This window comes from Pteronotus mesoamericanus, unplaced genomic scaffold (genome assembly GCF_021234165.1).
Source record: "Pteronotus mesoamericanus isolate MK-2021 breed Mesoamerican mustached bat unplaced genomic scaffold, CSHL_Meso_final contig_25, whole genome shotgun sequence".
NCBI classification, from domain to species: Eukaryota; Metazoa; Chordata; class Mammalia; order Chiroptera; family Mormoopidae; genus Pteronotus; species Pteronotus mesoamericanus.
Genome location: NW_026555105.1, coordinates 39,034,192 through 39,061,724, shown reverse-complemented (window position 1 = coordinate 39,061,724; position 27,533 = coordinate 39,034,192). Strand labels below are relative to the sequence as shown.

General features: G+C 39.0%; 1 protein-coding gene across 1 annotated transcript in view; it reads right to left on the bottom strand.

The window, feature by feature from the left end:
• CFAP61 (cilia and flagella associated protein 61) overlaps positions 1-27,533 on the bottom strand; it is a 428,437-nt gene that overhangs the window by 353,064 nt on the left and 47,840 nt on the right. Inside the window, exons 4-7 of the mRNA XM_054574135.1 lie at positions 26,156-26,232; positions 24,655-24,722; positions 24,304-24,430; positions 1,956-2,088 (exon numbers count right to left, since the gene is read on the bottom strand). Of these exons, the coding sequence (XP_054430110.1) occupies positions 1,956-2,088; positions 24,304-24,430; positions 24,655-24,722; positions 26,156-26,232 (405 nt within the window). The remainder of the gene's footprint in view (positions 1-1,955; positions 2,089-24,303; positions 24,431-24,654; positions 24,723-26,155; positions 26,233-27,533) is intronic.

The window sequence follows — 27,533 nt, the reverse complement described above, 5'->3', positions numbered from 1 at the left end:
AGATCTCTGATTTACCAGATAAACAATTCAAAAGAGCTGTTTTAAAGAAACTCAATGATCTACATGAAAACACAGAAAGACAGTTCAAGAAAATTAGGAAAACAACACACAAACTGAGAAGTTTAATAGACAGAAATTATAAAAAATAAACAAATTCTGAAGTTTAAGAATGCAATGAATGAAACAAACAAAAAAAATGCAATAGAAAGCATCAAGACTTTATCCACTTATTTATTCTTTCCTTTATGTTCCTTGCTTTAGGAGACATATCAGTGAAAAAATAGCTGCATGGGATATCTGAGAGTTTCCTGCCAATGTTGTCCTTTAGGACTTTTATGGTGCTGCGACTTATATTTAAGTCTTTTATCCATCTTGAGTTTATTTTTGTGTATGGTGTCAGATGATGATAAGAAGCTTCTGCACAGCTAAAGAAAACATCAGCAAAATGAAAAGGGAGCCACCTGTATGGGAAAATGTATTTGCTAATGATACATCAGATAGAGGTTTGATCTCCAAAATATATAAAGAACTCACTCGACTCCACTCCAAGAAGACAAATGATCCAATCAAAAAATGGGCAAAGGATCTGGGCAGACGCTTTTCCAAAGAAGAGATACAGAAGGCCCAGAGACATTTCAAAGGATGCTCGGCATCACTAGCCATCAGAGAAATCCAGATCAAAACCACAATGAGGTTCCATCTCACACCAGTCAGAATGGCCAATATAAACAGATCAACAAACAGGTGCTGGCGAGGCTGTGGAGAAAAGGGAACACTAGTACACTGTTAGTGGGAATGCAGACTGGTGCAGCCATTGTGCAAAGCAGTGTGCACTTTCCTCAAAAAGCTGAAAATGGAACTGTCCGTTGATCCCGTGATTCCCCTGCTGGGACTATACCCTAAGAATCCCAAAACGCCAATTCAAAAGAACCTCTGCACCCCAATGTTCATAGCAGCACAATTTACAATAGCCAAGTGTTGGAAGCAACATAAATGCCCATCAGTAGATGATTGGATAAAAAAATAATGGTACATATACACAATGGAATACTACGCAGCAGAAAGAAATAAAGAACTAGTACACTTTGCAACAGCATGGATGGAACTCAAGAGCATTATGCTAAGCGAGATAAGCCAGGGTGCAAAAGACAAATACCATATGATCTCACTTATAAGCGAAACCCAACCATCAATACAAAGATGTAAGGAAAATAAGACCAGCAACACTGAACGGAAAGGAAACCAATAGAGACAAGCGGGAAGGATGGAGGAGTGGGCGGGGGAAAAGGAAGGGAAGGGCAAGTCAAGGAACATAGAGCAAGGATCATGGACTAAGCCAAAGGGGAAGGATTGAGGGAGACAGACGGGGGAGGGAGCAAGGGAAAGTGGTGCGGGGCAGGCAGAGACAAATGTATTTGAAAAAATAAATAAAGCAATTAAAGGAAAAGAAAGAGAAAGCAAAGACAGTAATAAAGCAAATATGGGAAAATTTAGAGCATTAGAGTGCTTATAAGTTTTCTTTAAGTGTGAAAGTTTGTTAAAACAAAAGGGTAAAAATTACTTTCCAAGTCAAACAAAATCCATCTATAAGCAGGATGTTGATTTTTAAGTTCTGGTCTCTGGAATCTTGGGGTCCCAGATATCCCCCCTAGACACCCTTGGAGGACCTTTTCCCCTCACCCGGACTCTAACCCTTACCTCTAGAGACAGAGCAAATAATCTATAGCACCCAGGACATGTGGAAGGACCTCACAAAAATCTGAAAACCTAAAGCAAGTTAGCACCAGGAAGGAGTATGATGCACAGCTCAGAAGGTGGCTTGGCATGCCACCTGTAAGGGCATGAGGAAGGAGGAGGGGATGATAGCTCCAAGAGTGCTGTGTGAAACCAGGGGCAACATGGTTTATTTCTCCCATTTCTCACTAAGCATATTCCTAGGTGGATTAATCACTAACCTCACATACGACAGCATGATTCTCTTCATCTTGGGCCTCTATTAGTTCAGCCAGAAAGTATTCTCCGTAAGTCGCTTTCAGAATTGTGTCCTGATGCCTAAATATTGGCATGAGATCATCATGATCTTCCACCCTGCTTAACAGAAAGGCTTAATTAAGTTCAGTGATTTTTCTTTCAAAGAACACCTACTATGTGCCAGACCCTGTTCTAAATGCCAGGAATACAACATGTGCATGAAATGAACTAACACTCTAACAGGAGAAACAGATGATAAAAGTATAACAAATACATCACTTCACACATTTCAAATAGTGAAAAGTGCTTTAGGATGGAGTGATGCGGTCAAGGGGTCAGGGAAGACCTCTCTGAGGACATCAATGAGGAGAAGGGGAGGAAGCTAAGTCTAGACCTAGGTGTGGAAAATGCCAGATGGAGGGAACACACTCAGCATTTTTGGATGTGAAATGCAGAACAGCATTTGTCATGAGCCAAAGGACAAGATGCTGGGGACAGCATGGCCCAAATGTGTTCCAAAGAGCACTACTTCTATGACATAGTTCCCAGAATCTTCTTCGTTTTTCCAAAAGAGTTCCACTGTCTAAAAACAATTTCCTACTACAGGTCTCCTCCTGGAGTGTCACAGTTATGGATCAAAGGTTCTGAAAAGTACTATAGTAAGAACTAACTTTGTTTATGCATTTCTTCAACACTGGCCCATGGTATACTATATTCCTGAGATATTGAACACTTACCATGGAGGGGAAAAATGCTAGTTTAAAGGTAACAAAACTCTGCTCACTGCCCAGGGGATATCCACATCAATTGTTTCATTTCCAAGACCCTCTCAGTGACCTTGACAACCAGCACATGTGTGTGGCAGAGGAAGGACCCAAGAACCAGATTTAGGGCAGCATGGTGATGTTGGCCCTTAGACACATTTTACTGCCATATTTAACATTTTTTTTCTTTTTAGTACATTCTTACTTATATTTAGTGTTCTGTTTTACCCAATAAGGATGTTCTTATACATTTATCCTAATACTTTTCTTATTAAAAATACACACACTTGGGGATAATAGGGTTTTCAACCAAGATGGAGCTATAGGTAGGCATGCGGTTTCCCTGCACAATCAAAAAAAGGATAGCAATCAATTTAAAAATAAAAAACCACTAAAACTGTCAGAAAACTGAACTGTATGGAAGTGTGACAACCAAAGAGTTAAAGAAGAAACATTCATCCAGACTGATAGGAGGGGTAGAGATGGGCAGCCAGGGTGGAGAATATGCACAGCAAAGCTGTGGCTGGCAGACTGGCTGGGCAAGGCGGCGGCTGGCAGACTGGGCAGTCCCACATTTGGTGCAGATAACCCGAGAGTAACAATGGGGGAGTGAGACAAAAACGCACAACCCAGAGTTCCAGCGTAGGAAAATGGAAGACTCAAAACCTCTGGCTGTAAAAACCTGTAGGGGTTGCAGCAGTGGGAGAAACTGCCAGTCTCACAGGAGAGTCTGTTAGAGAGATTCACAGGGTCCTAGAATGTACACAAGCTCACCCACCCAGGAATCAGCACCAAGACAGCACATGAAAGGACACAATTTGCTTGTGAGAAGCAGGGGGAAGTGACTGAAAGCAGGGCAAGAGCTGAGCAAATGGGACTGTTCCCTCTCTGACCCCTCCCATACATACAACATCACAACAAGGTGAAGCAGGTTGTTCCGCTCTGGTTAATACCTAAGTCTCCATCCCTTACAACGTAACAGGTTTGCCAAGACAAAGAAATATGGGCTGAATGAAAGAACAAATAAATACTCCAGAAAAAGAACTAAGCAACAAGGAGATAGCCAACCTATCAGACACAGAGTTCAAAACACTGGTAATCAGGGTGCTCACAGAAATTACTATGTATGACCGCAAAATAAAGGAAGAAGTGAAGGCTATAAAAAGTGAAATGAAGAAAGATATAAAGGGAACCAACAGTGAAGGGAAAGAAACTGGGACTCAAATCAATGATTTGGAACAGAAGGAAGAAATAAACAGTAAATCAGAACAGAAGGAAGAAACAAGAATTCAAAAAAAATGAGGAGTCCCTTAGGAACCTCTGGGACAACTTTAAATATTCCAACATCTGAATCACAGAAGTGCCAGAAGAAGAAGAGAAAGAGCAAGAAATTGAAAATGTACTTGAAAAAGTAATGAAAGTAAACTTCCCCAATCTGGTGAAGGAAATAGACAAGCAAGTCAGGGAAGCTCAGAGAGTCCCAAAGAAGTGGGACCCAAGGAGGACCACACTAAGACACACCATAATCAAACTGCCAAAGATTAAAGATAAGGAGAGAATCTTAAAAACAGCAAGAGAAAAGAATAGAGTTACATACAAAGGAGTTCCCCTAAGACTATCAGCTGATTTCTCAAAAGAAAACCTGCAGGCAAGAAGGGGCCAGAAAGAAATATTCAGAGTCATGAAAAGCAAGGACCTAAAACCAAGATTACTCCAGCCAGCAAAGATATCACTTAGAATGGAAGGGCAGATAAAGTGCTTCCCAGATAAGATCAAGTTAAAGGAGTTCATCATCACCAAGCCCTTATTATATGAAATGTTAAAGGTACTTATCTAAGAAAAAGATCAAAACTATGAACAATAAAATGACAACAAAGTCACAATATCAACAACTGAACCTAAAAAAACAAATGCAAACTAAGCAAACACCTAGAACAGGAACAGAATCACAGAAATGGAGATCACATGGAGAGTCATCAGTGTGGAGGGGGTGGAGGGAGGATGGGGGAAATGTACAGGGAATAGACACATAATTGGCAGGTACAAAACAGACAAGGGAAGGTTAAGAATTGTATAGGAAATGGAGAAGCCAAAGAACTTATATATCTGACTCATGGACATGAGCTACAAAGCCGGGGCGGGGGGGGAAGGGGGGGTGGGGGAAGGCACGGTATGCTGGAGGTAACGGGGGTACCAGGCAGAGGCAGATAAAGTGGGGGGGAAATGGGACAACTATATTAGCATAATCAATAAAATATACTTAAAAATGAAAAAAATACACACATTTGGCCTTGGCTAGGTGGATAGGTTGGTTGGAGCATCATCCCATAGACCAAAAAGATGTAGATTCAATCCCTGGTTAGGGCACATACCTATGCTGCAGGTTCAATTCCTGGTTAGGGCATGTATAAGAGGAAACTGATAAATTTTTCTCTCTCACATAAATGTTTCTCTCTCTTTCTCCCCCCGCCTCCAGTCTCTCTAAAATCAATGAAAACATATCCTCAGATAAAGATTAAAAACATAAAGTTAATTTAAAAAAAATACAAACGCGCGCGCGCGCACACACACACACACACACATTGTATTATTGCTTTGTATTATATCTCTTTTGGCTACTCACCTCTCCCCTGCCCCTTATTTCATTACTATGTCATCTTCATTATCCCACATTATCTTCTATTATGTTCCTTTGATATCAATAGTAGCTCCATCTATTGAGTGATTACTATATATATAAAACTCAGGGGTTTGTCCAGATTATCAAAGCAACCCCAGAAGACACGCACCATATCCACTCTGCAAATGGAGGGGAGCAAGACTCATGGGGATGATAGAATACTTTACTTGAGATGACAGAAAGAGTTGGCAGCAGAGCTATGCTAAGAACTCAGTAAGTGACCTAGACCCAACCATCTCATGCTCCACTAAGTCAACAATGCACTTCAAAAATCTTCATTTAAATTAGCATTCCTTTTGAACAGTGGTAGCAGGAAGCACAAGCACAAGCAAAACAGCTGAGAAGAGAGACTTTGGCTCAAGGGCAAGAGATCAACACTGTGGATCATCCAACCAGCCCTGCCATGACTCCTCCAATCCTTGCTAAAAAAGATCCCCCCATCCTGTCACAGCTCCACTCCCCAAATCTCAAGTCTTTAATCTAGACCACCCTGTGCATTCTGGATGAAAATCTCCACTCTTCTCACTGGATGAAACTACCTCTGGTGACACAGGCCCATCTGTTGGATTAATGTTGGTTTTTAATTAATAATAAGCATCTTGATGGAATTAATATATATTTGAAAAACTAGGTCTCAACCCTATAAAACCTGAGAACTGAGGAGAAAGCTAGCCAACAGACCATGGCACAAGAAGGGAAATAAAAAAACCACACAGAAGATGACAACTAGGGGGAGCTTAAACATAACTCCCCAGGTTGAACCTTATTCTTAACCTCTTGTCAATACTCCCTGGTAGAAGACAGCAGGGGGTCTTTATCCAGGCAACCAGGATATTTGATAGTTATACTAACAACCTGGTTATTTTATCACCCAGCAATAACATTCCACGTGCCAGCGCATCAGAAAGATTCTCTAGCGGTGAGTCAAAAACATGGAACCAGAAACAAACACCATGTTTTTAAGACAGACATAACCATTTCAAAAAGTATTTTGGCCCTGCATTAATTTTTTAAAAGTATTCCTTGACCTCTTGCCCATCTATTTTTGTGTGTACGTCATCTGTGGCTAGGTATACTGAGGCTTCCCAATAAATGCATCAAAGACTCATGGTGCACTTTTGAAAAGATTAGAGAATAAGCCATTCAGTGTAGTGGTCACAGCCTGGGCTGGGGAGCGAGGATGGCCGGGTCTGGATTAATAGCTATAACCTTAGACAAGCCACTTAACCTCTCTGTGCCACAAAGACAGTAAATGCTACGATAACAACATGTGACATGTTATTAATATTATTACTGCTTAGGTACGAAGGATACATAAGAAAACTGAAAAACATTTATAATTAATGCATAGAAGAGGTTATCACTATAAAAGCTTGAATCATTGCAGTAGGTGCCCCTTGGCCATTGTAGGTATACACTCTCCCACTCTACCTACTATCACTAATCTATTTAAAACCCTGCTTTCTTCACATCACTGCCTTACTCAAAAGTTTTGCCAGCTTCCACTGTTTCTGGGATGAGCCAGAGTCTTTAGCCTCTTTTTTAAGGTCTCAGTCTTTCCATCCTTATCACCAATGACAAGCTGATCTACTCATTGTTCCTAGAAGGGGGCCTCACCATCTTCACTCTTTCCACCTTTTTTCTAATCCAGGACTTTGACCCCCTCACTTATTTCAAATTCTAGCATCTTTAAAGGCTCACCTGTACCTCATACCCTGCAACGTTCTTTCCCAGAAACACAGGTCATCACTGGATACTCGCTGGCCACTTCTGGTGTTAATGTCAATGCAAGGAATGTTCCCAACCAAGGAACATACTCTTTGGGGACAGAAAGGGAGTTCTGTGTTTCTCTGTGACAAAGACTCTCTTATCCCAACTCTAGCCAGGATACTCTGAGCCCTCTTCTCACCTTGGCCTCAAGCCTAGTCTATGAAGTTCTGAACAAAAACTAACATATTTTCTAACAGCTTCAGGCCATATCCCTAGGATGACCGAACCCCATACCCACTAAAAGCGCCTCCCTGAGAAAGCTTAAGGCTACCAAAAAAAATTCCTGTTTGTTCCAGCATACGCCTGTGGATAGGGCCCCTGTCTCCCAGCTTCTGTGGTAGGGTAGGAGCCAAATTTCAGTAAGTGCCAGTTAGGAAACTCAGATGGTTTTCACATAGACCAATCCCTCCTTCCCATTTTATATAATTTTTCATTTCCCTGACTGTACGGGGCTTCTTATCACCCCCTTCCTATTTCTTCATTCTCCTTTTAGAACTTTGTACAAATTGAAGTTAAATTCAGTTCATGTTGAACTCTTTTTTCTATTACAATAGTTATTACTGATAAAATCTGTCCTTACCACTTTAACCAGTGTTCGGCTTTGTGGACATCTGCACACATTACACAGGTGCAACAATGATGGCCAGCATGGACAGGGCCCTTACCATATGCCAGGACCTCGTCCAGTGTTCCACATGCACTGAAGTACTGAGGAGTGCCATCGCTGAGCCTGTTTTTCCAAGTGAGGGACATGTGCCCCATGCTGGCAGCTTCACAGCCACTCTATTTAGCCTCTAATTCCACTTCCTGAGAAACCTGCCCAGTCACTTCGACATAATACCTTGGTTTCTCATCTACAAAAGGGCCAGGGAAGAGATAAAAGGGGAGAGTAAAATGTAGTGATACAAGGAACACCCTCAAGTTCACTCTGGCAGGCAGTAAGCCCCTCAGCAGCATGTGATCTGGGGAGACATTACACACCCATCATGTGACACACTATCGGGAAACCCCCGTCTGCTGACTCTACCTGAGCACCCAGGACCTCAGCTGAAAGAACCCCACTGCATTCCAGAAACCACTCACTTTCCCACTTAGCAACCTGCCCAAAGAGTGCTAATAGATGTGGCTTTACTCTGCAAAAAGTCCAGGATGGTACTAGCTTTAAAAAAAAAAATGATTCTAAGAGAGAATAATTAACAAGTCCATTTTCTAACACTATAAAATAAAAGTCTGCATCAAAATTTAGCAAAGAGATAATTATTTTAAATAATGGGAAAATAATCCAATATCCTAATAATTTTAAATGGATCAAGACTACTACCACCTAAATAAAGTGTTTATTTTGCTAACACTAAAATAAACTGTGTACCATGGACTTATCTATATGATGGACATGAAAATATTACCCCATAGACATAAAAATCAGGAATAAAGGTTTGGAGAGACCCAGGGCTCCAAGACTAATCATAAGCCCTCAGCAGCCCATCAACAAAGCTATCCATAATCATATCTCAACACTAATTCTTCTGGAAAAAATAAGAGAAAATATCTAAATTGTGGAGTTCTAAAGAGTCTCTCCTTTAGCTCTTCCCCAAAATGGATAAAGAGGAACTTGTTCTGCTAAATGCATTCCTTGGGGTAATTGATAATTTATGATCTTACATCAGCCCCCAGTGCTAATGATAAAGTATGACATCAGCCTCACAGAGTCTCAAATGGCATATGACAAAGTCCAGCCCCTCAGAAACAAAACACCCTCGCTACCAAAAACAATTCATCCATCAAAATGTTTAAATTCAAGGACTCCAAGGCAATGAGCATTGCCTGCCACTTAGATAGGAGGACAGCCATGACTTCCTGTGAATCTCTTCCACACTGGAGGGTTTCAGTATGATGACTATGGAAGGTTCCCCAACATAAAGTACAATTGGAATGACACGATTCTCTGAGTGAAAAGCAGGATTCCTTTATTTCTTTCATTAAGTACATAGCTTGGAAGAGGCAATCATGTGCTTGTTAATGTAGTTAGTCAGAGAACATTTTATTTTGACTTGTTTCAGAAACAAAAGGTCCATCCCATAAAGACTGCTTGATTGCTCAGGCACATAAATGTCCATCAGACTCTGAACAACATGCCAAATAAAAATGGAGTAAAATCCAAATCTGAGGAAAATCAACAGCCTCTCACAGGCACTTTACTTGGTGATAGAAGTCCTCTAAATCCAGGAGAAGGCAAGGCGAAAACTGACAGGGACCTGACAGTTCTCACTGGCTTCCTGGGAGGTAGGGACAGGAAAGAACAAACTCACTCATCATTTCCAATATACGAGTTAGCTGGGCTTTTAAGGAGCATTGTGATGCCTGGAGTCCACAGAACTTTCCCAGATGGTTGGCATGATTTCTTAGTGACAGGCAGAGCCTAATATTGGTTCAACATCTCAGCATCCTGGCCACTCCACTGTATAATTACAATCCTAGAGGAAAATGTATAGGCCACTTTTCCTCGAGTGCAGGAGCTGCACATTTTCTTGCAAGCAATGAAACCATTGCAAATTCACAGACGGAAAATTCATACTTAAGGACTACAACAACAGCAGCAGCAGCAGTATGCCACCTTGGCATTCAGAATATTGGCAGGGCCTCCTCTCTCCTATCTGATGGTGTTTTCCACATCCAGAGAGGGTTTGCATTACTTTAGCTAGATTTAAAAGTGTAGCATTGAAGAAGTGCTTCTGATTTCACTTTAAATACCATAAATACTGCATTTCCTCAAGCCTGAGAGTGTGTGCATATGTATAAGAAATCAATGAATGAAAAAAATTCAGAGGATCCAATTTAGTGGTAGTGCTGAAGAATGCAGCATATTTTGGACAAACCAACCTTTTACCATGAACACTGTTTTAACTTGGGGAATGAGAACCTACAGTTGACACACTTTCCGTTTCCTTCAGACATCTAAAACAAAGCACCTTTTTCTTTCCAAGGTCTCTCATGACCTCTAGTGGTCTTTAAGAAAAATCAAATCAATCATTCCTAAACTCCATTTTAGAATTTTAAAATGGATTTTATCAGTTTAATAAAATAAATTTTATAATGATTTAGCTTCTATTCTTATGTCAGGATTTTAAAAGTTACAAAGGATTTTAAGCCCTAAATGACTTCAAAGCATAATCAAGGCCAATTAGACAGGATTTGATCTAAAAGTCGATCTTGGTGCATGTTCATTCCAGTTGGAGTTAACCAAACTCTATTTGCTGGGTAACAGGACTCAAGAAGAATGATGATGAAATCCCTAATTGCTCTGCCCCTTCTTATTGAAACCTTGAGGATATTTGTAACTTAAGCATCAGAATGTTAATTTATATGAAATTGCTCAGAAGTCAAGCTTAAGTAGATTACTAAAACACATGAGACTACCAAATGCTTACTAAAAATAGTAGCTTTAAGAGGTAAAAAGTTAGTATTTAAAAACCATCAATCTTATGTTTTAAAGTCCTAAGTTTTTTCTTTCATCTATTTTAAATGGCAATAATATTTGCTCAATTTAGTTAACCATTGTCATCAACAAAAAAGCAGTGCACCATTTTAGTCACAGTAGTTCCCCCCATCCCTTACCTGTGGTTGTGCTTTCCGTGGTTTTGGTTAACTTGCACTCAGCTGCAGTTCAAAAATATTAAATGAAAAATTCCAGAAACAAACAATTCATAAGTTTTAAATTGTGCACCATTCTGAATAATGTAACAAAATTTCTCACTGTCTCACTTCATCCCACTCTGGATATGAAGCATCCTTTGTCCAGCATATCCACACTGCACACACTAACTTGTCTGTTAGTTACTTAGCCTCAGTTTTCAGATTTGTTATCAGAGAAGAAACCACACTCATGTAACCTTTATTACAGTATATTATAGCCATTCTATTTTATTATTAGTTTTTGTTATCTCTTACTGTGTCTAATTTACAAATTGAACTTCACAATAGGTATGTATGTACAGGAAAACACATAGTATGGAGTCCTATCACAGTTTCTGGCATCCATGGGGGAAGGGGATGATCTTAGACTGTATGCCTTGGGAACAAGGAGGGGTGGAACTCTAGTACTTTACAACACTGACTGACACCATATAATCCTTCCTGTTGAGTCCTTCCCCGCCCTCAAGAGGACTTGAAAAAGGTAGCTTTTCCCCCTGAAAGATTGTTCCAATAGCTTCTAAGTCTGAGAACACCTCAAATTCCCCACCAATTATTAACCAAACTCACTATAGATTATAAAGGTGTGTCCAGAAGTATCTATGCTTTATTTCAGGTATTATGCAAAATACAGAACAGTAACTTCAATAATTAGTATCTAACAGAGAAGCAGATTACAGTACAATTTTCCGCCTGGATAAATCAAAGAAATGGGACTGGGGATTACAGCATTAATTCACTGGTTCTGAATATGTTGCTAGATAATGGCAGAAGGGTAATTACATCCATAAATGCTGCACTGGGTTAGTGTCTTAAGAATTGTGTTCTTCACCATTAATTATCTGTGTGAGTAACTATTAGTGAAAAAGATGTTGAAAAATAAGTGTGCGGGAAATAAATGAGGCAGACTAAGAGGATGCACAACCACACCCATCTAATGTTTTGAAATGTCTTCTTATTCCTTGCACTGTTAAGAAGGGAGATGGTCCACATAAGTGCATTTTCTGGGTACCTGAAGTTCTATCACAACTCAAATTTGAACATTTTAAAGAGGGCTTCCTAAAATGTGTCACAATTCTCTACTTTCTTCAAGCAAAAGCATCAAGTCTGATATCACAATTTCTTAATGAACTCACTACTATAAACTAAATTGTCTTTTGATAAATCCCTTCCTTTGTCACCAGGACTATTCCTCTTGTGATCTGCTCCTTGCTCGGGCTGGGCAAACAGCACATTTCATCATGAGAGGCTGAATAAGCAAGACCTCAGGGTAAGGAATCAAGGAAGTTTAATTCAAGGTGTATGGGCCTTTTCCACTTGAAGGTTACAATCTATAGCACTAAAGGTTTCAAGGACAAAAGGAAGAAAGGGGAGTGAAAAAGAGGAAAGGAGGGAGATCAATTCATAATGACCAGTTACCACAGGTTTACTAGGAGCAAGCACTGGGCTGGGCACATTCGCATCCTGAATGACAAGAGGTGTATCAGTGAGTAGATTAGCAAAGATGTCACCTTACTAAAAAGTGAAAGAAATATGTCATTTTTACATAGGCTCCCTCTGTACACATCAGTTTCAGTTTCAGGTTACATACAATTTTCTATTACAATAACATGTTGCTGAATATCTATGGTGAAGGTACTTAAGCTTTAAAATTCCTCAAGAAAATGAGAACTTCCAAGATTTGAATCTGGTATACTGCCTACACTATAAGAAAATATGGCAGCAAATTGTTGAAGAGTGGAGATTTGGGGAGAGTAGCACACCTAAAGAGGGCATGGAAGCTCTGCCCCTTGCCCCACAACTTGCCTTATACAGCTTTTCTATCTGACTCTTCCTGAGTTATATCTTTTTATAATAAACTGTTGATCTAGTAACTAAAAGAAATACTTTTGGAATTGTGCCTCTGTCACCTGTAACCCATTCCCCTCTGTCCTCCCCCAAAGAACTGTCAACTTTGCACACACACATTTAATCATCCATCTGAATAATTTCTGAGCTGGAAATTACTTTAAATTCAACTATTTTATTCATTTAAAATGGGACCTGTAAGATGGCATTCAACCCCAAAAATATTTAGATAAATGCAAATTAAAACAAAATACTGTTTGACCTAACAGATTGAAAACAGTTGTAATAACTGAAAACATCCAGCACTGGTGAGGTTATAAGAAAATGAGACTCTATTGATTAGAATATAGATTGACATAATTATTTTGGTTGAATAAGTTGGTATCATTTATTTTAAAATCTTAGTATTTAACGTGCTCTTACCTAGAAATTCCACTTTTAGGTCTCTATACTACAGGAAATTATAATTTGCATAAGTACTTGAAGATGTATGAAAAAGGCTGTTTACCACAGTATTACTTGTTACTGAAAAAAAAGAAGACGGGGGGACAGGGTGGGGATGAACCATGGGGAGAAAAGTGGGAAAACTGTAACTGAACAACAACACATTTAAAAAATGAGGACAACTTTCCATAAATAAGGAACAATTAAATAAATTACATTAGAGTCATATAATAAAATACCATGCAGCCGTTAAAAATGATAGAATTAATCTGGAAAGATGATGAGCAGCTACATTAACTGAAAAATACAATTTAAAGAACATGATCATGACTATATGTGTGTATATATGTATGTACATATATGTATCTATGTGTGTATATACAGAAAGGATACACACATATTTGCATATGTGTGCAGTTTCATACTCAGAAGAATGAAATCATGAATAATTTTTACTTTAAAATTTTTTCAGATTAAAAATATAATTTATGACCCTAAAATGACCAGTGCCGGGACGCGTACCGGGTGGCAGGTGAGCACGCGAGGTGGGGAAACTACGCCAAACCCAGGCTGGGGCAAGGGCGCCCACCCACTCAAGCCACAGTGTGGGTGCGCTAGGGGCAGCAGGAGATCCTGCCCGGGCGGAGGAGTGCACTCAAGTGAGCGTATGAGAGTGCAGAGCAATCCGTAGAAATAGTGGATCCCTGGCAGAAGGGGTTACAGAGCTGCCCAAAGAAGGAGTCAGACACAGACAGTAGATTCCTGGAAGGCTCAAACAAATGACCCAAGGTCAGATAGCGTCAACAACTGACATCATCAAAGGCAGACCCAGAAAGAAAAGAAAAAATGAATAAATAAATAAAAGACCCGCCTGCTACCTTAGAAGTTTATTCCAAAAAGTCAGGAAATCTAGGCGGATCAAATGAAGCAGAAGCAAAAATAAATAAAAAAATAAAGAAAAAATAATAGACTCTCACAAATTTGGGAAGAAAAAGAAGTTCTCCCAAAATGAGGGGACAGGAGGAATCCCCACAGAGAGAGCTAAATGAAATAGAGACAAGAGAACTGTCAGATATTGAATTCAAAACAATGGCTCCAAGGAAGCTCAATGAGCTCAGCCAGCTCAAAGACAACTATGAGAAACTGCAGAGAAACTATCAGGATCTTATAGCAAATTATATCAGCCTGGAAAAGGACACTGACACTATCAAGAAGACACAAGAGGATATGAAGAACACCATTTCTGAATTGAAGAACACAGTAGAAGGAATCAAAAGCAGGCTAGATAAAGCAGAGGATCAAATCAGTGAGCTGGAGGATAAGGTAGAAAAAAGCTCCCAGAAAGAACATGAAATGGAAAAAAGACTGAAAAGAATGAAGAGGTATTAGGGAAATGCAGGACGACCTGAAATGTAATAATACTTGCATAATAAGGATACCAGAAGGAGAAGAAGAGGAGCAAGGGATAAAGAACCTCTTTGAAAAAGTAAAGATGGAAAATTTCCCCAATTTGAGGAGAGAAAAGGTCTCACAGGTCCAGGAGGCACAGAGGGCCCCACTCAAGAGTAACCCAATGAGGCCCATTCCAAGACACATCATCATTAAAATGGCAAATATTAAAACAAAGAGAGAATCCTTAAGGCAGCAAAGGAGAAACAGGGAGTAACATACAAGGGAACCCCGATAAGGCTAGGCGCTGACTTCTCAACAGAAACACTGCAAGCCAGAAGGGAATGGCAACAAATATTCCAAGTCATGAAAAGCAAAGGCCTAAAACCTAGGCTGCTCTACCCAGCAAGGCTGTCAATTAAAATAGAAGGGGAAATAAGGAGTTTCCCAGACAAAAGAAGGCTGAGAATACATCTCCAACAAAACAGCACTACAAATACGCTAACGGGACTGGACTAAGAAGATGAAGAAAAAGAGTGAGAAGAAAAACACAGGTACAAAGAAAAGAAATGAATAGGTTTCTATCAGTAATAACTCTCAATGTAAATGGACTAAATGCCCCAATCGAAAGACACAGGATAGCTGAATGGATAAGAAAACATGACCCACACATATGCTGCCTACAAGAGACACACCTCAGAGCAAAAGACCTACACTGATTGAAAGTAAAGGGGTGGAAAAAAATATTCCAGGCAAATAGGCAAGAGAAGAAAGCAGGAGTTGCAATACTTATATCAGACAAAATAGATTTCAAAACAAAGGCCACAACAAGAGACCCAGAGGGACACTTTAAAATACTTAAAGGAAAAATCTATCAAGAAGACATAAACATTGTAAACTTTTATGCACCCAACATAGGAGCACCCAAATATATATGGAAAATCTTGGACGCCTTCAAAAAAGATATAGACAGCAACACTCTGATAGTAGAGGATTTTAACACCCCATTGTCAAAAATGGACAGATCTTCCAAAACAAAACATCAACAAGGATATTGTAGATCTGAATGATGCACTGAATCAAAGAGACTTAACTGACATATATAGAAGCTTACAACCCAAAGAAGCAAAATACACATTCTTTTCAAGTGCACATGGAACTTTTCCAAAGATAGACCACATGATAGGACACAAAGCAAGCCTCAGCAAATTCAGGAAAATTGAAATAATACCAAGCATTTTCTTAGACCACAAAGGCTTGTAGCTGGAAATAAACCTCAAAGAGAAACTTCAAAATCATGCAAACTCATGGAGACTGAACAGTAGACTATTAAACAATGAATGGGTCAATAATGAAATGAGAGAAGAAATCAAAAAGTTTCTGGAAACAAATGAAAATGAACAGACAACAGTCCAAAACCTATGGGACACAGCAAAGGCAGTCCTGAGAGGGAAGTTCATAGCAATACAGGTTTACCTAAAAAAGATAGAAACATTTCAAATAAAAGACCTAACACTACAACTTCATAACTGGAGAATCAACAACAAATAAATCCCAGAGCAAGTAGAAGGAAGGAAATAGTCAAGATTAGAGCACAACTGAAAGACACAGACACGAAAAGAACAATTCAAAAGATCAACCAACCCAGGAGCTGGTTCTTGAAAAGATAAATAAAATCGACAAGCCTTTAAGCAGACTCATCAAGAAAAAAAGGGACAGGACTCATATAAATAATATCAGATATGAAAGATGAGAAATAACATCTGATACCACAGGAATACAAAGGATGGTAAGAAACTACTATGAACAATTATATACCAAGAAATTTGAAAACTTCGATGAAAGGGACAAATTTCTAGAAAAGTATAATCTTCCAACACCAAAGGAGGAAGAAACAAAAAGCTTAAACAGACCGATAACAGCTGGGGAAATTGAAGCAGTCATCAAGAAACTCCAGGCACACAAAAAACTTGGGCCGGATTGTTTCACAGGAGAATTTCACAAAACACTTAAAGAAGAGCTAACCCCTGTCCTCGGACTATTCCAAAACATCCAAGAGAAGGGAAGACTCCCAGACTCTTTTTATGAGGCCAGCATCACACTAATCCCAAAATCAGATAAAGACCCTACAAAGAAAGAAAACAACAGGCCAATTTCGCTGATGAACATAGATGTGAAAATCCTCAACAAAATATTGGCAAACTGCATCCAGCAATACATTAAAAATATTATCCACCATGATCAAGTGGGATTCATCCCAGGGATGCAGGGGTGGCTGAATATACACAAGTCAATAAACGTAATACATCAACATAAACAAAAGGAAAGACAAAAACCACATGATCATCTCGATAGATGTAGAAAGAGCATTTGATAAGATACAGCACCCATTTATGATAAAAAATACTCAGTAAAATGGGAATAAATGGGGCATTCATCAATGTAATAAAGGCCATATATGAAAAACCTATAGCCAACATCATACTCAACAGGCAAAAACTAAAAGCTTTCCCAGTAAGGTCGGCAACAAGACCAAATATGTCCACTTTCACCACTTCTTTTCAACATGGTATTGGAAGTCCTAGCCACAGCGGTCAAACAAGAGAAAGAGATAAAAGGCATCCAAATAGGAAAGGGGAAAGTAAGACTATCATTGTTTGCAGGTGACATGATAGTGTACCCAGAGAACCCCACAGACTCCACCAAAAAACTACTCAACCTAATAAGTGAATTTGGCAAAACAGCAGGATACAAAGTCAATATTCAGAAATTGAAGGCATTTTTGTACACCAGCAATGAAATAGAAGAAGAAATCAGAAAAAAAAAAATACCATTCGCTATAGCAACAAGGAAAATAAAGTACCTAGGAATGAATTTTACCAAGGAGGTAAAAGACCTGTACACAGAAAACTATACAACATTGAAGAAAGAAATTAAAGAAGACACAAATAAATGGAAGCATATACTGTGCTCATGGATTGGAAGAATTAATATTATCAAAATGTCCATACTACCCAAAGCAATTTATAGATTCAACGCAATCCCTATTAAGATACCAATGATGTATTTCACAGAAATAGAACAGACATTTCAAAAATTTATATGGAACCATAAACGACCCCAAATAGCCTCAGCAATTTTGAGAAAGAAAAACAAAGAAGGAGGGATCATAATACCGGACATCAATTCTACTACAAAGCCACCATACTCAAAACAATCTGGTACTGCCACAAGAACAGACACATAGACAAGAGGAACAGACTAGAAAGCCCAGAAATAAGCCCAGGTCTATATGGAAAACTAATATTTGACAAAGGGGGCAGAAGCATAAAATGGAGTAATAATAGCCTTTCAACAAATGCTGTTGGGAGAGCTGGAAGGCTACATGCAAGAAATTGAAATTTGATCATCATCTGACACCATACACAAAAATAAACTCAAGAGGGATAAAAGACTTAAATATAAGTCGCAACACCATAAAAGTCCTAGAGGAGAACATTGGCAGGAAACTCAGATATCCAGCAATTTTTTCACCGATATGTCTCCTAAAACAAGGGACATAAAGGAAAGAATAAACAAGTGGGACCTCATCAAAATAAGAGCTTCTGCATGGCTAAAGAAAACATCAGCAAAATGAAAAGGGAGCCAACTGTATGAGAAATATATTTGCTAATGATACATCAGATAGAGGTTTGATCTCCAAGATATATAAAGAACTCACTCGACTCTACTCCAAGAAGACAAACGATCCAGTCAAACAATGGGCAAAGGACCTGGGCAGATGCTTTTCCAAGAAAGAGATACAGAAGGCCCAGAGACATTTGAAAGGATGCTTGGCATCACTAGCCATTAGAGAAATGCAGATTAAAACCACAATGAGATACCACCTCACACCAGTCAGAATGGCCATCACAAAGAGATCAACAAACAACAGGTGCTGACGAGGCTGTGGAGAAAAGGGAACTCTAGTACACTGTTGGTGGTGGAATGCAGACTAGTGCAGCCATTGCGGAAAGCAGTGTGGAATTTCCTCAAATGCTTAAAATGGAGCTGCCTTTTGATCCCATGATTCCCCTGCTGGGACTAAATACCCTAAGAATCCCAAAATGCCAATTCAAAAGAACCTATGCACCCCAATGTTCATAGCGGCACAATTTACAATAACCAAGTGTTGGAAACAACCTAAATGCCCATCACTAGATGAGTGGATCCAAAATTATGGTACATTTACACAATAGAATACTACGCAGCAGAAAGAAATAAAGAACTAGTACACTTTGCAACAGCATGGATGGAACTAGAGAGCATTATGCTAAGCGAAATAAGCCAGGGTGCGAAAGCAAAAATACCATATGATCTCACCTATAAGCGAAACCTAACCAACAAAACAAAGATGTAAGGAAAATAAGACCAGCAACACTGAAAGAAAAAGAAATCAACAGAGTCAAGAGGGAAGGAGGGAGGGGTGGGCGGGGGAAAAGGAAGGGAAGGGGAAAGTCAAGGAACATATAGCAAGGACTCATGGACAAAACGAAAGTGGGGAAGGATTGAGGGAGGGAGAGGGGAGAGGGGCAGGGGAAATAGTGGGGGAAGGCAGAGACAAATGTATTTAGAAAAATAAATTAATGAATTAAAACAAAAAAGTTAAAATTCCAGTGGGATTTTGACAAAAATTATGTTTAAAATATAGATTACTTTGGAAAAAATATACCTTTTAACAATAGAAAAGCTTTCATTCCAAAGCAAAAAAAAATTATTTTGCATTTTCTCCTAAAACTCCTTACATTTTACATATTGATTTTTAACTCACCTGAATGCTTTTTGTATAATGCATGAAATGGGGCTCTATATTTGTTTTATTTCAAGTAATAGTGGTCCATGCTCCTTATTTGTTGAATAAGCCTTATTTTCCTGATTTAACATATCAATTTAATCATATATTACACTGTTAGATATATACGTTTGTTTCTAGAATGCTTTTTATTTCATTGATCTACTTGATTATTTTTGTGCTGGTGTCATATTGTTTCAATTGCTGAGACTTTATAATTGATTTAAATTTTTTAATATTTTATAATGGATTTTGACATTTAAAACAATAATTGAAATTAAAAAGAAAAGTTCTGAAGATGGATAGGTATGATGGTAGCACAACAATGTGAGTGCATTTATTCCACTTAATGGTGCATTTGAAAATGGTTAAAATGGTCAATTTCATGTTATTTATATTTTATCACAATAAAAATATTTTTAAAAGAGCAAAATATATATATAATTTATTTTATTAAATGAACCCATACCCCAAATTAGTTAGCAAATGACAGAAAAAATGAGATATCTTAAAAAATAAAGAAAAAAAAACAATTATTAGAACTTACAAGATCCTAAGCAATCCATTTGTGGAAATTTCTCATAACATAATTTTTAAAATTGCCTACTTGCAAATACTTTTATAATAACATTTTAAAAATGTACTTTACTCAAGGGCAGGAGGGCCTAATTTACCTGTGCTGTTACTAATAGGAGACACTTCATAAATCAGGAAGTAGGATTTGAAAAGTGTGAACAAATCAATTAAAAATGTTTATTTCACTCACAAAATTCCTCTTCTTCAAAATGCATGTGTATCCTAATTAAAAGCAGTTTATAGAGAATTACAAAGTATTTAGTTATGAATAAGAAGTAAAGAAAAATAATTTTTATGAGGAATTTTCTTCTTGTTCTAATTAAGTAGATAATTTATATCTGAACTTATTCTACTCCTTGGTCACCTTTTTTTTTTTTTTTTTAGATACATACATGCTGTCTGGACCTCTGAATGAAAAGTTCTCTAGATGAAGAGTGAAAATGGAATCACTTTACATTGTTTGTATAATGTTCAAAGTCTGCCTCTCTCTTTTTGCTTCCCTTGATTGTTAAACCTCTCTAAAGAGTAGTGTGTATTACTTTGCCTTAACTTCCTTACCTCTGTTTTTTCAGCTCACTATGACTACCAATATCCAACTCTGCCCTTCAAGGATAGACCAGACCTGACTCCAAACCAAGTGGTCAAAAAAAGGGCTCTGGTCACTGAGTAGCCAAGGTTGGCACAGGGGAGCCAAAGAGATGAGCATGGAAGAAAGTTGAGATCCAGATCTTGGGGAAGGGGCAGAGTTCATTGCCATGAGGATAAGAGAAAAAGAGGAGAAGCAAACAAGAATGAGGTGAGGTCGACGCTGGAGTCTAGAGGTGAGGACAGGGTTAGGGCAGGCAACCACCCGCCCTCTCAGCCAAAGTTCACCTGACTTCTCTTTAATAGATACAGAATGATTCAAATTACTAATTTATCTTAAATGAGTTCTATGTTTTTCAATGATATTGCCCATTTTATCTAAACTGTTGAATTTATACAGTTGTATTCCCTTCTCCTTTTAATATCTGTAGAATCTGTTGTGATATCACATCTTCTATTGCTGGCATTGGTGATTTGTCTTCTTTTTCTTTTTCTTGGTCAGTTTGGCTAGAAGTTCATCAATTTTATTCATCTTATCTGTGTCTTTTTTACATTTTCAAATTCAATTCCATCCATGCTGCCGCAAAGTATAGGAGCTGCTTCTTTCTGCTGCATAGCACTCCATCGTGTAAATGTACCATAGTTTTTTGATCCACTCATTTACTGATAGGCACTTAGGTTGCTTTCAGAACTTGGCTATTGTAAACTGTGCTGCTATGAACCCTGGGGTACATAGGTTCTTTTGAATTGGTGTTTTGGGATTCTTAGGATATAATTCCAGCAGTGGAATTGCCAGGTCAAAAGGCAGTTCCATATTTAGTTTTTTGAGGAAATTCCATAATCAACAGAACAAACAAGTATGCAAAAATATAACCAGAGACGCTGAAATAAAGAACAAACTGACAGTACTCAGTAACTGGGGGAAGGGGGTTGGTAGTTGGGGGGGGAAGAAGGGGAAGGGTCATCAAGGACCATGTATAAAGGACCCAGGGACAAAGTCAAAGGAGGGCAGGATTGAGGGTGGGAGGTGGGGGGGAAATGGGGACAACTGTACTTGAGCAACAATAAAAAAAATTTTAAAATTCAATAGCCTCTTTTGTACTTAAATTATTAGATTTCACTGCATTGTTTGTCACTTTAAGAGTCTTTGACCTCTGCAACACTCCTTTCCTTCTCATTTTCTTTCTCATTATCATTAGCAGCTCATTTTCATCTATCAATATTCTGTGCTTTTTCATTTTAAAATCTCTCCCTCAACTAGAAAAATCTCCTTTATTATCATGATATCCTTACTCCTGTCTATTTAATGCTTATTACTACTTTCAGCTAATGAATTCATCAGCTCCCCAATACCCTGAGTCATCATGAACTCATTCTCATCCTTGAACTTCTCCACCCAAACTGCACTTTCCCTGATCCACTCCCCTATCTGCATCTCTCTGACTTGTCACTGCCTAAATTCCAGCTGGTACCATTTCTTGGCAAACTGTTCTATGCTCCTTATAAGCCACTGACCACATGAAAATCAGTTACCTTTTAACATATAACACACATCATGCCCTTTGACTTCAGTGCTCCCTGCTAGCTCCAAGATAAAGCCTTCCCATTGCAGTTCTTCCTTTGCTATCCAGAATTTTCTTGTCCTCCCCACACCTTGTGTGTGTACCTAACAGGTAATAGACCAGGTGCTTTCCTATCTCCATCGCTTGCTCATTCTGTCACTCAGACTGAACTCTGATTCATCCTTCCTGACCAGATTCAGAGGCTACTTTCTCTTTGATGCCTTTTTTCTTTTAAATTATTTTTTCATTGAGGTATAATAACATATACTAAAATGTATAGATATTAATAATGCAGTTTGATAAGCTTACACTGCAATCAGTATACAGAATATTGCCATCACCCAAGAATTTCATGTCTCTCCCAGTCTCACTCTTCCCTCCACCAGAAGTAACCACTGATCTGATTTCTAGCTCTACAGATTAGTCTTGCCTGTTTTGTACACTGTACAAGTGAATCAACAGTATACAGAGTTTGTTTCCATGTTTGCCTTCTTTCACGTAGCATAAACTTTCTGAGACTGATCCATGCTATTATTATGCAATAAGTACTTCATTACATTTCATTGCTGAGTAATATCTATTATATGGATGTACCACAGCCTGTAAGTGTTTACATTTACCTGTTGATGGACATTTAGACTTTGTGTATTGGTGGGGAAGGGATTGTATGAAGCTGTCTTCATCCCTCTCTGTTTTACCTTCTTCCAAGCTACATAGCATTACAGTTTATTGCAGATAGTTCTCTTTCCCCCACATAACTGTAATAATAATAATGATATTTAATTTCCTTAAGCATTTACATGTGACTAGAAGTGTGCTAACTAAGCACTTGACTTTCATCAGCTCATCCAGTCACCGCAACGATCCCACATAGTTGGCAACATGCTTATACCCACTGACAGGGAGGAAACCGAGGCCTGCAGAGGCCAGGTCCTTTCCTTTTTTAAGTGAACCCATCTGGTTAGTAGCATAACCAAGATCAGAATCCTTATCTACCTCATGTCATTATTACAAATTCTTAACAATTATGCTGTAATACCACATGCCTGATAAATAGTATGCTCTCAGGTTGTTAAAATTTTAATTCAATACTTTCTAAGGAAATTCAGCATTTATCAAATGTGGCAACAGTTGACTATAAGAAGATATAATTTATTCTTCACTGATAAAGCCAAGAAACTACTCTTGTGAAATGGTTTCATATACATTCTCATTTCAAAACAGCCATTCTATTTTGCTCACAATTTTATGGGGGGACTCAGCTGGGCAGTCCTTGCTTCAGGTCTCTCATGCAGCTGCAGTCAGATGCTGCCTGGACTGCAGATACAGGGGGGATCACCTTGCCTGAATGTCCTCACTGGCTTACTCATGCAGCTGTCAGCCAATGCTGTCAGTAAGAGTCCTGTTGGGCTATCGACCCCAGTGCCAACATGAGACCTCTCCAGGATGGTGGTCTCAGGGCAGTCAGACTTCTTCCCCATTTCCTCCAGAGTGAGAATCCCAAGAGCACTCCCAAGAGAAACAGCCTCAGAAATCACAGAGCACCCCATTCCACCATGCTGTATGGGTTGAAAAAGTGACAATCTGCCCGGATAAAGAGGGACACAGACCCCACCTCTTGAGGAGAGGAATAGTAAAGCCCTATTGCAGGAGAGCTTGCAGGGTGGAAGATGTTGTTGCAGCCATCTTTGGAAAACAGACTCTGGCAAAGCCATCTCCTTAAGATTACTGAACTTAAGAGGCATGTCATGTGGGGCACTGATGGTAAAGACTTTTGACTTGGAAAACTCCTTTTTGGGTCAATAGAATCCTCACCCACTGAAGGTCAGAAAATAAGTGGGCTTTACTAGGAAAACAAAATAGCAGACTCAGTTTTAAGTTTGTTTTATTTTAAAAAGCTATTTCCCTCAGTGTTGGACCAAGGACTGTGTGTTTTAAGAAACCCACAAGTAGTAAATGTACAATTTTGCCAGCCACATAGCACCAAATGAGTTCCATAGGATATTTAGTTCCATAAATCATGTCATCAAGAGCAACTATAAATATCTTCAAGTGAAGTAACGCTTATGGGTATTATAAAACATTTTAATCCAAGCTATAACCACTTACAGTAAAATTGGCAATGTAAAAACTCCACATAAGGTAACTGCCAGGGTAAAACTTAGGTAACAAAAGGCACTGCTCGAAACCTACCTGGCTTTGCGAATATGCAGCTGAGGGTAATGGCTGTGCCTGTGACATATATGCACGGCAAAGTCTTCATCATACGTTAGACTCGGAATGTTCCCCACTTGGTCAAACACAGTTATAAGAGTTGAGCCTAAATCACAGAGACAAAGTAACGTGGCCTCCTTTTACCAAGGAATAACTTCAGAAAAAAATGTCGTTTCCATCCTAAATTGTGTTTTATTGTTATAATTAAATAGACACATTATACATTTTAGACCTGAAGACCATTCTTATTTCCCCTTCACCAAAGCAATATTTTGAACCTGAATTTCCTGTATTAAAGACTAGGGGCTAGAGGTAGTTAGCAGACCTTACCTAGGCTCATGTAGGATGGCACTATGAGGAAGATGAAGTAGATTTCTGGCACTGCCTTAAACACAGTCCTAGCAGGGGAAAGAGAGGGCGGGACGAGTGTTAATAACCAAGCAACCCCATTAGATGGCATATGATTGAGACAAATGACATGTTCATACAACCACACGCCCTCCCTGCTCCTGCCTGCCAAGGCAAGAACATCTTCAAGGAAATTTCTTTTTCTTCTCTACTTTTCTTTGGATTCCAAACATCCCTTTTTCTATCTGTTCCATGGAGGTAGGAAGAACAGAGGGTGCCACGTTCATGCAGCACACCAGATTTCTGCTAATATTAACCTTTGACCTGACATCTGGATCGTCTGGTGTGACATTTCAAGAGTGACTTGAAAGCTGAGGCCACCTCCCCCATGTCTGTGCAGGCCGTCAGAGAGGCATCGCCATCACCCCATCGCCCCACTGATCATATTTCAATGTGCCATATTATTCAAGATGCTTCTGCAGTCTGTCATGTTAATAAACATTTCTAAAGATAATAACAAGGCAAACTACTTTTGAAAACATCCAAACCTGTGATTTTTCTCTTACTTCCCCCCAAACCCATGTTTTTAAATGGCTGAGCTACTGCTTGATTCCAACGATGGCAGTTAAAGATGTATACTGAAGGAAGCATCAGTTCAAAGAATAGATTGCTTTTTTCAGAAATATCACTGCTATTCTGTAAATGCTTAATACAGCCATAAATTACAAGTAAATTTAACACCTCAAAGAGTTTCATGTCCTTTAAAAACACCTTAAAGCTACAGGCAAAACTACAGGCCCTCTGAATCCCCAGGTTCAACATCGATAGATTCAATCAACCACAGATCGAAAATATTTATTTTTTAAAATAAATTTATTTTTTTTTTTTATTCACTGCTTTTAGAGAGAGAGAGAAGGAGGGGGAGAGAGAGAGAAACATCTATTTGTTGTTCCATTTATTTATGCATTCATTGGTTCATTCTTGTATGTGCCCTGACAGGGGATCAAACCTGCAACCTTGGCATATTGAGACAGCACTCTAACTAAATGAGCTACCCAGCCAGAACCTCAATATTTTTTAAAAAACATTACATTGCTGCTGATGTGTACCATGTAGTTAAGCCTTCAATGACTGTATCTTAACTGAACATGTACAGACTTTTTTTTCTTGTCATTATTCCCAAAATGATACAATATAACAACTAATCACATAACATTTCCATTGTATTAGGTATTATAAGTAATCTAGAGGTACTTTAAAGAACACAGGACATAGATTATATGCAAATACTATGTCATTTTATTTAACAGACTTGAGCATAGCAGATTTTCATATTTTGGGGGCTTCTAGAACCAATTCCCCTCACATACTGCGGGATCACTATATCCACATGGTTTCTTTCATGTCATTTTGGCATTAATGTGTCTTGTCTATGGTGCTGACAGTCCCCCAAGTAACTGTCTGCGAGGTTCTAGTCACTTACCGAATAATTTCTTTGCAGCAGCCAACAGAATATTCATCCACAGACACAAAGAGGTGCATGAACAATGTGTTCAGAGGCTGCAGAAGAAAACAGAACATAACTAAAGGCTGAGTGAGCATTCTGGCTATGCTAGAGCAGGGTGAGGTAAAAGGTAAGAGGAGGGTTTGCGGCAGTCACAGACACAGAGCTGCGCTGTGTTTGTGGGTGACATTTTACATCTTTAGTGATGAGATACCCAGGCAGTGTTCGAGGTTTCTCCTGGACTCTGTTCCTGACCTTCTGTCCTCTTACCTCAGAATTATTCAAGGAAACAGGGATTATAAATGAGTCCAGTGCAACTGGCTCTTCTCATGGCCCTTAAAAACAGGGTGTGGACAGGAAAGTGCCTGCAGGGGAGTGAAATCAATTATTAACTCAGTAGTCTTGTCCTTGGGGGTGTCTATACCAAGTGACAGACAATCACCCTTTCCCGGGGGCTCTTGAGTAAGCAGCTGCTGCTCTATTCAAGTGATGTGAAGTAGGGTCTCTTATGAATTTGAGGAATGGAAGGCAGTTGACACATGTGATCTGCCAATAGCTTGTTTTGTTCAACATTCCCAGAGTCAGAAACTAATATTACTCCTGGGATCCAGAAAACCTGGAAGCTGAAAACCCAAAGCACAAGATTCTATCATTACTTTCATGTTAAATCTTTCAAGTTTTTAAAGAGCTTTGCCTTGTAACTTCTGGAGACTTCTTAAATGGCCTGAATAACGAGCAGTTGTTCTATACAAGGTCTGTCCATTAGGTATCCAGCCATATAATATGAAAAATGGAGACATTTATTGAAGAAGATACAAGATACAAGAAACACAGGACATAGGACAATGATGTCTCAGTCCCGTTCAAAGTAGGCACCTTGGGACCTTGCACTGTTCTCCCAATTGCCATCAGCTGCCCTATGGTATTTTCCTGAATCTTATCGACTGTCTGAATGAAACCTCTTCCTTTTCAAAGGTGATTTTAGTTTGAGGAAAAGCCAGAAGTTGCAGATCACCAAATCTGGGCTGTAGGGGGCTGAGTCACCTGGGTGACTTGATGTTTCACAAAAACTCTGCATGACACACGACATATGAGCAGACACGTTGTGATGAAGCTGCTAGTAACCAGCTGTCCATAGCTGTGGCCTGCTGAATCATCCGAATAGTGTCCTCAGAGGAACGTTCAAGCTTAATGAAAAATTTGATGCAGACTCATTGTTCTACTAGCTCAGTCATTTTGAATGGGACAGCCACAGTATACATGCTCACTCAACAGCATCTACTGCTGCCCCCACTGACTAGTACAGTGAAGTGATCATTGTTCGCTCTGTATTCCAGTCTACTCTCCTTGAATGCCA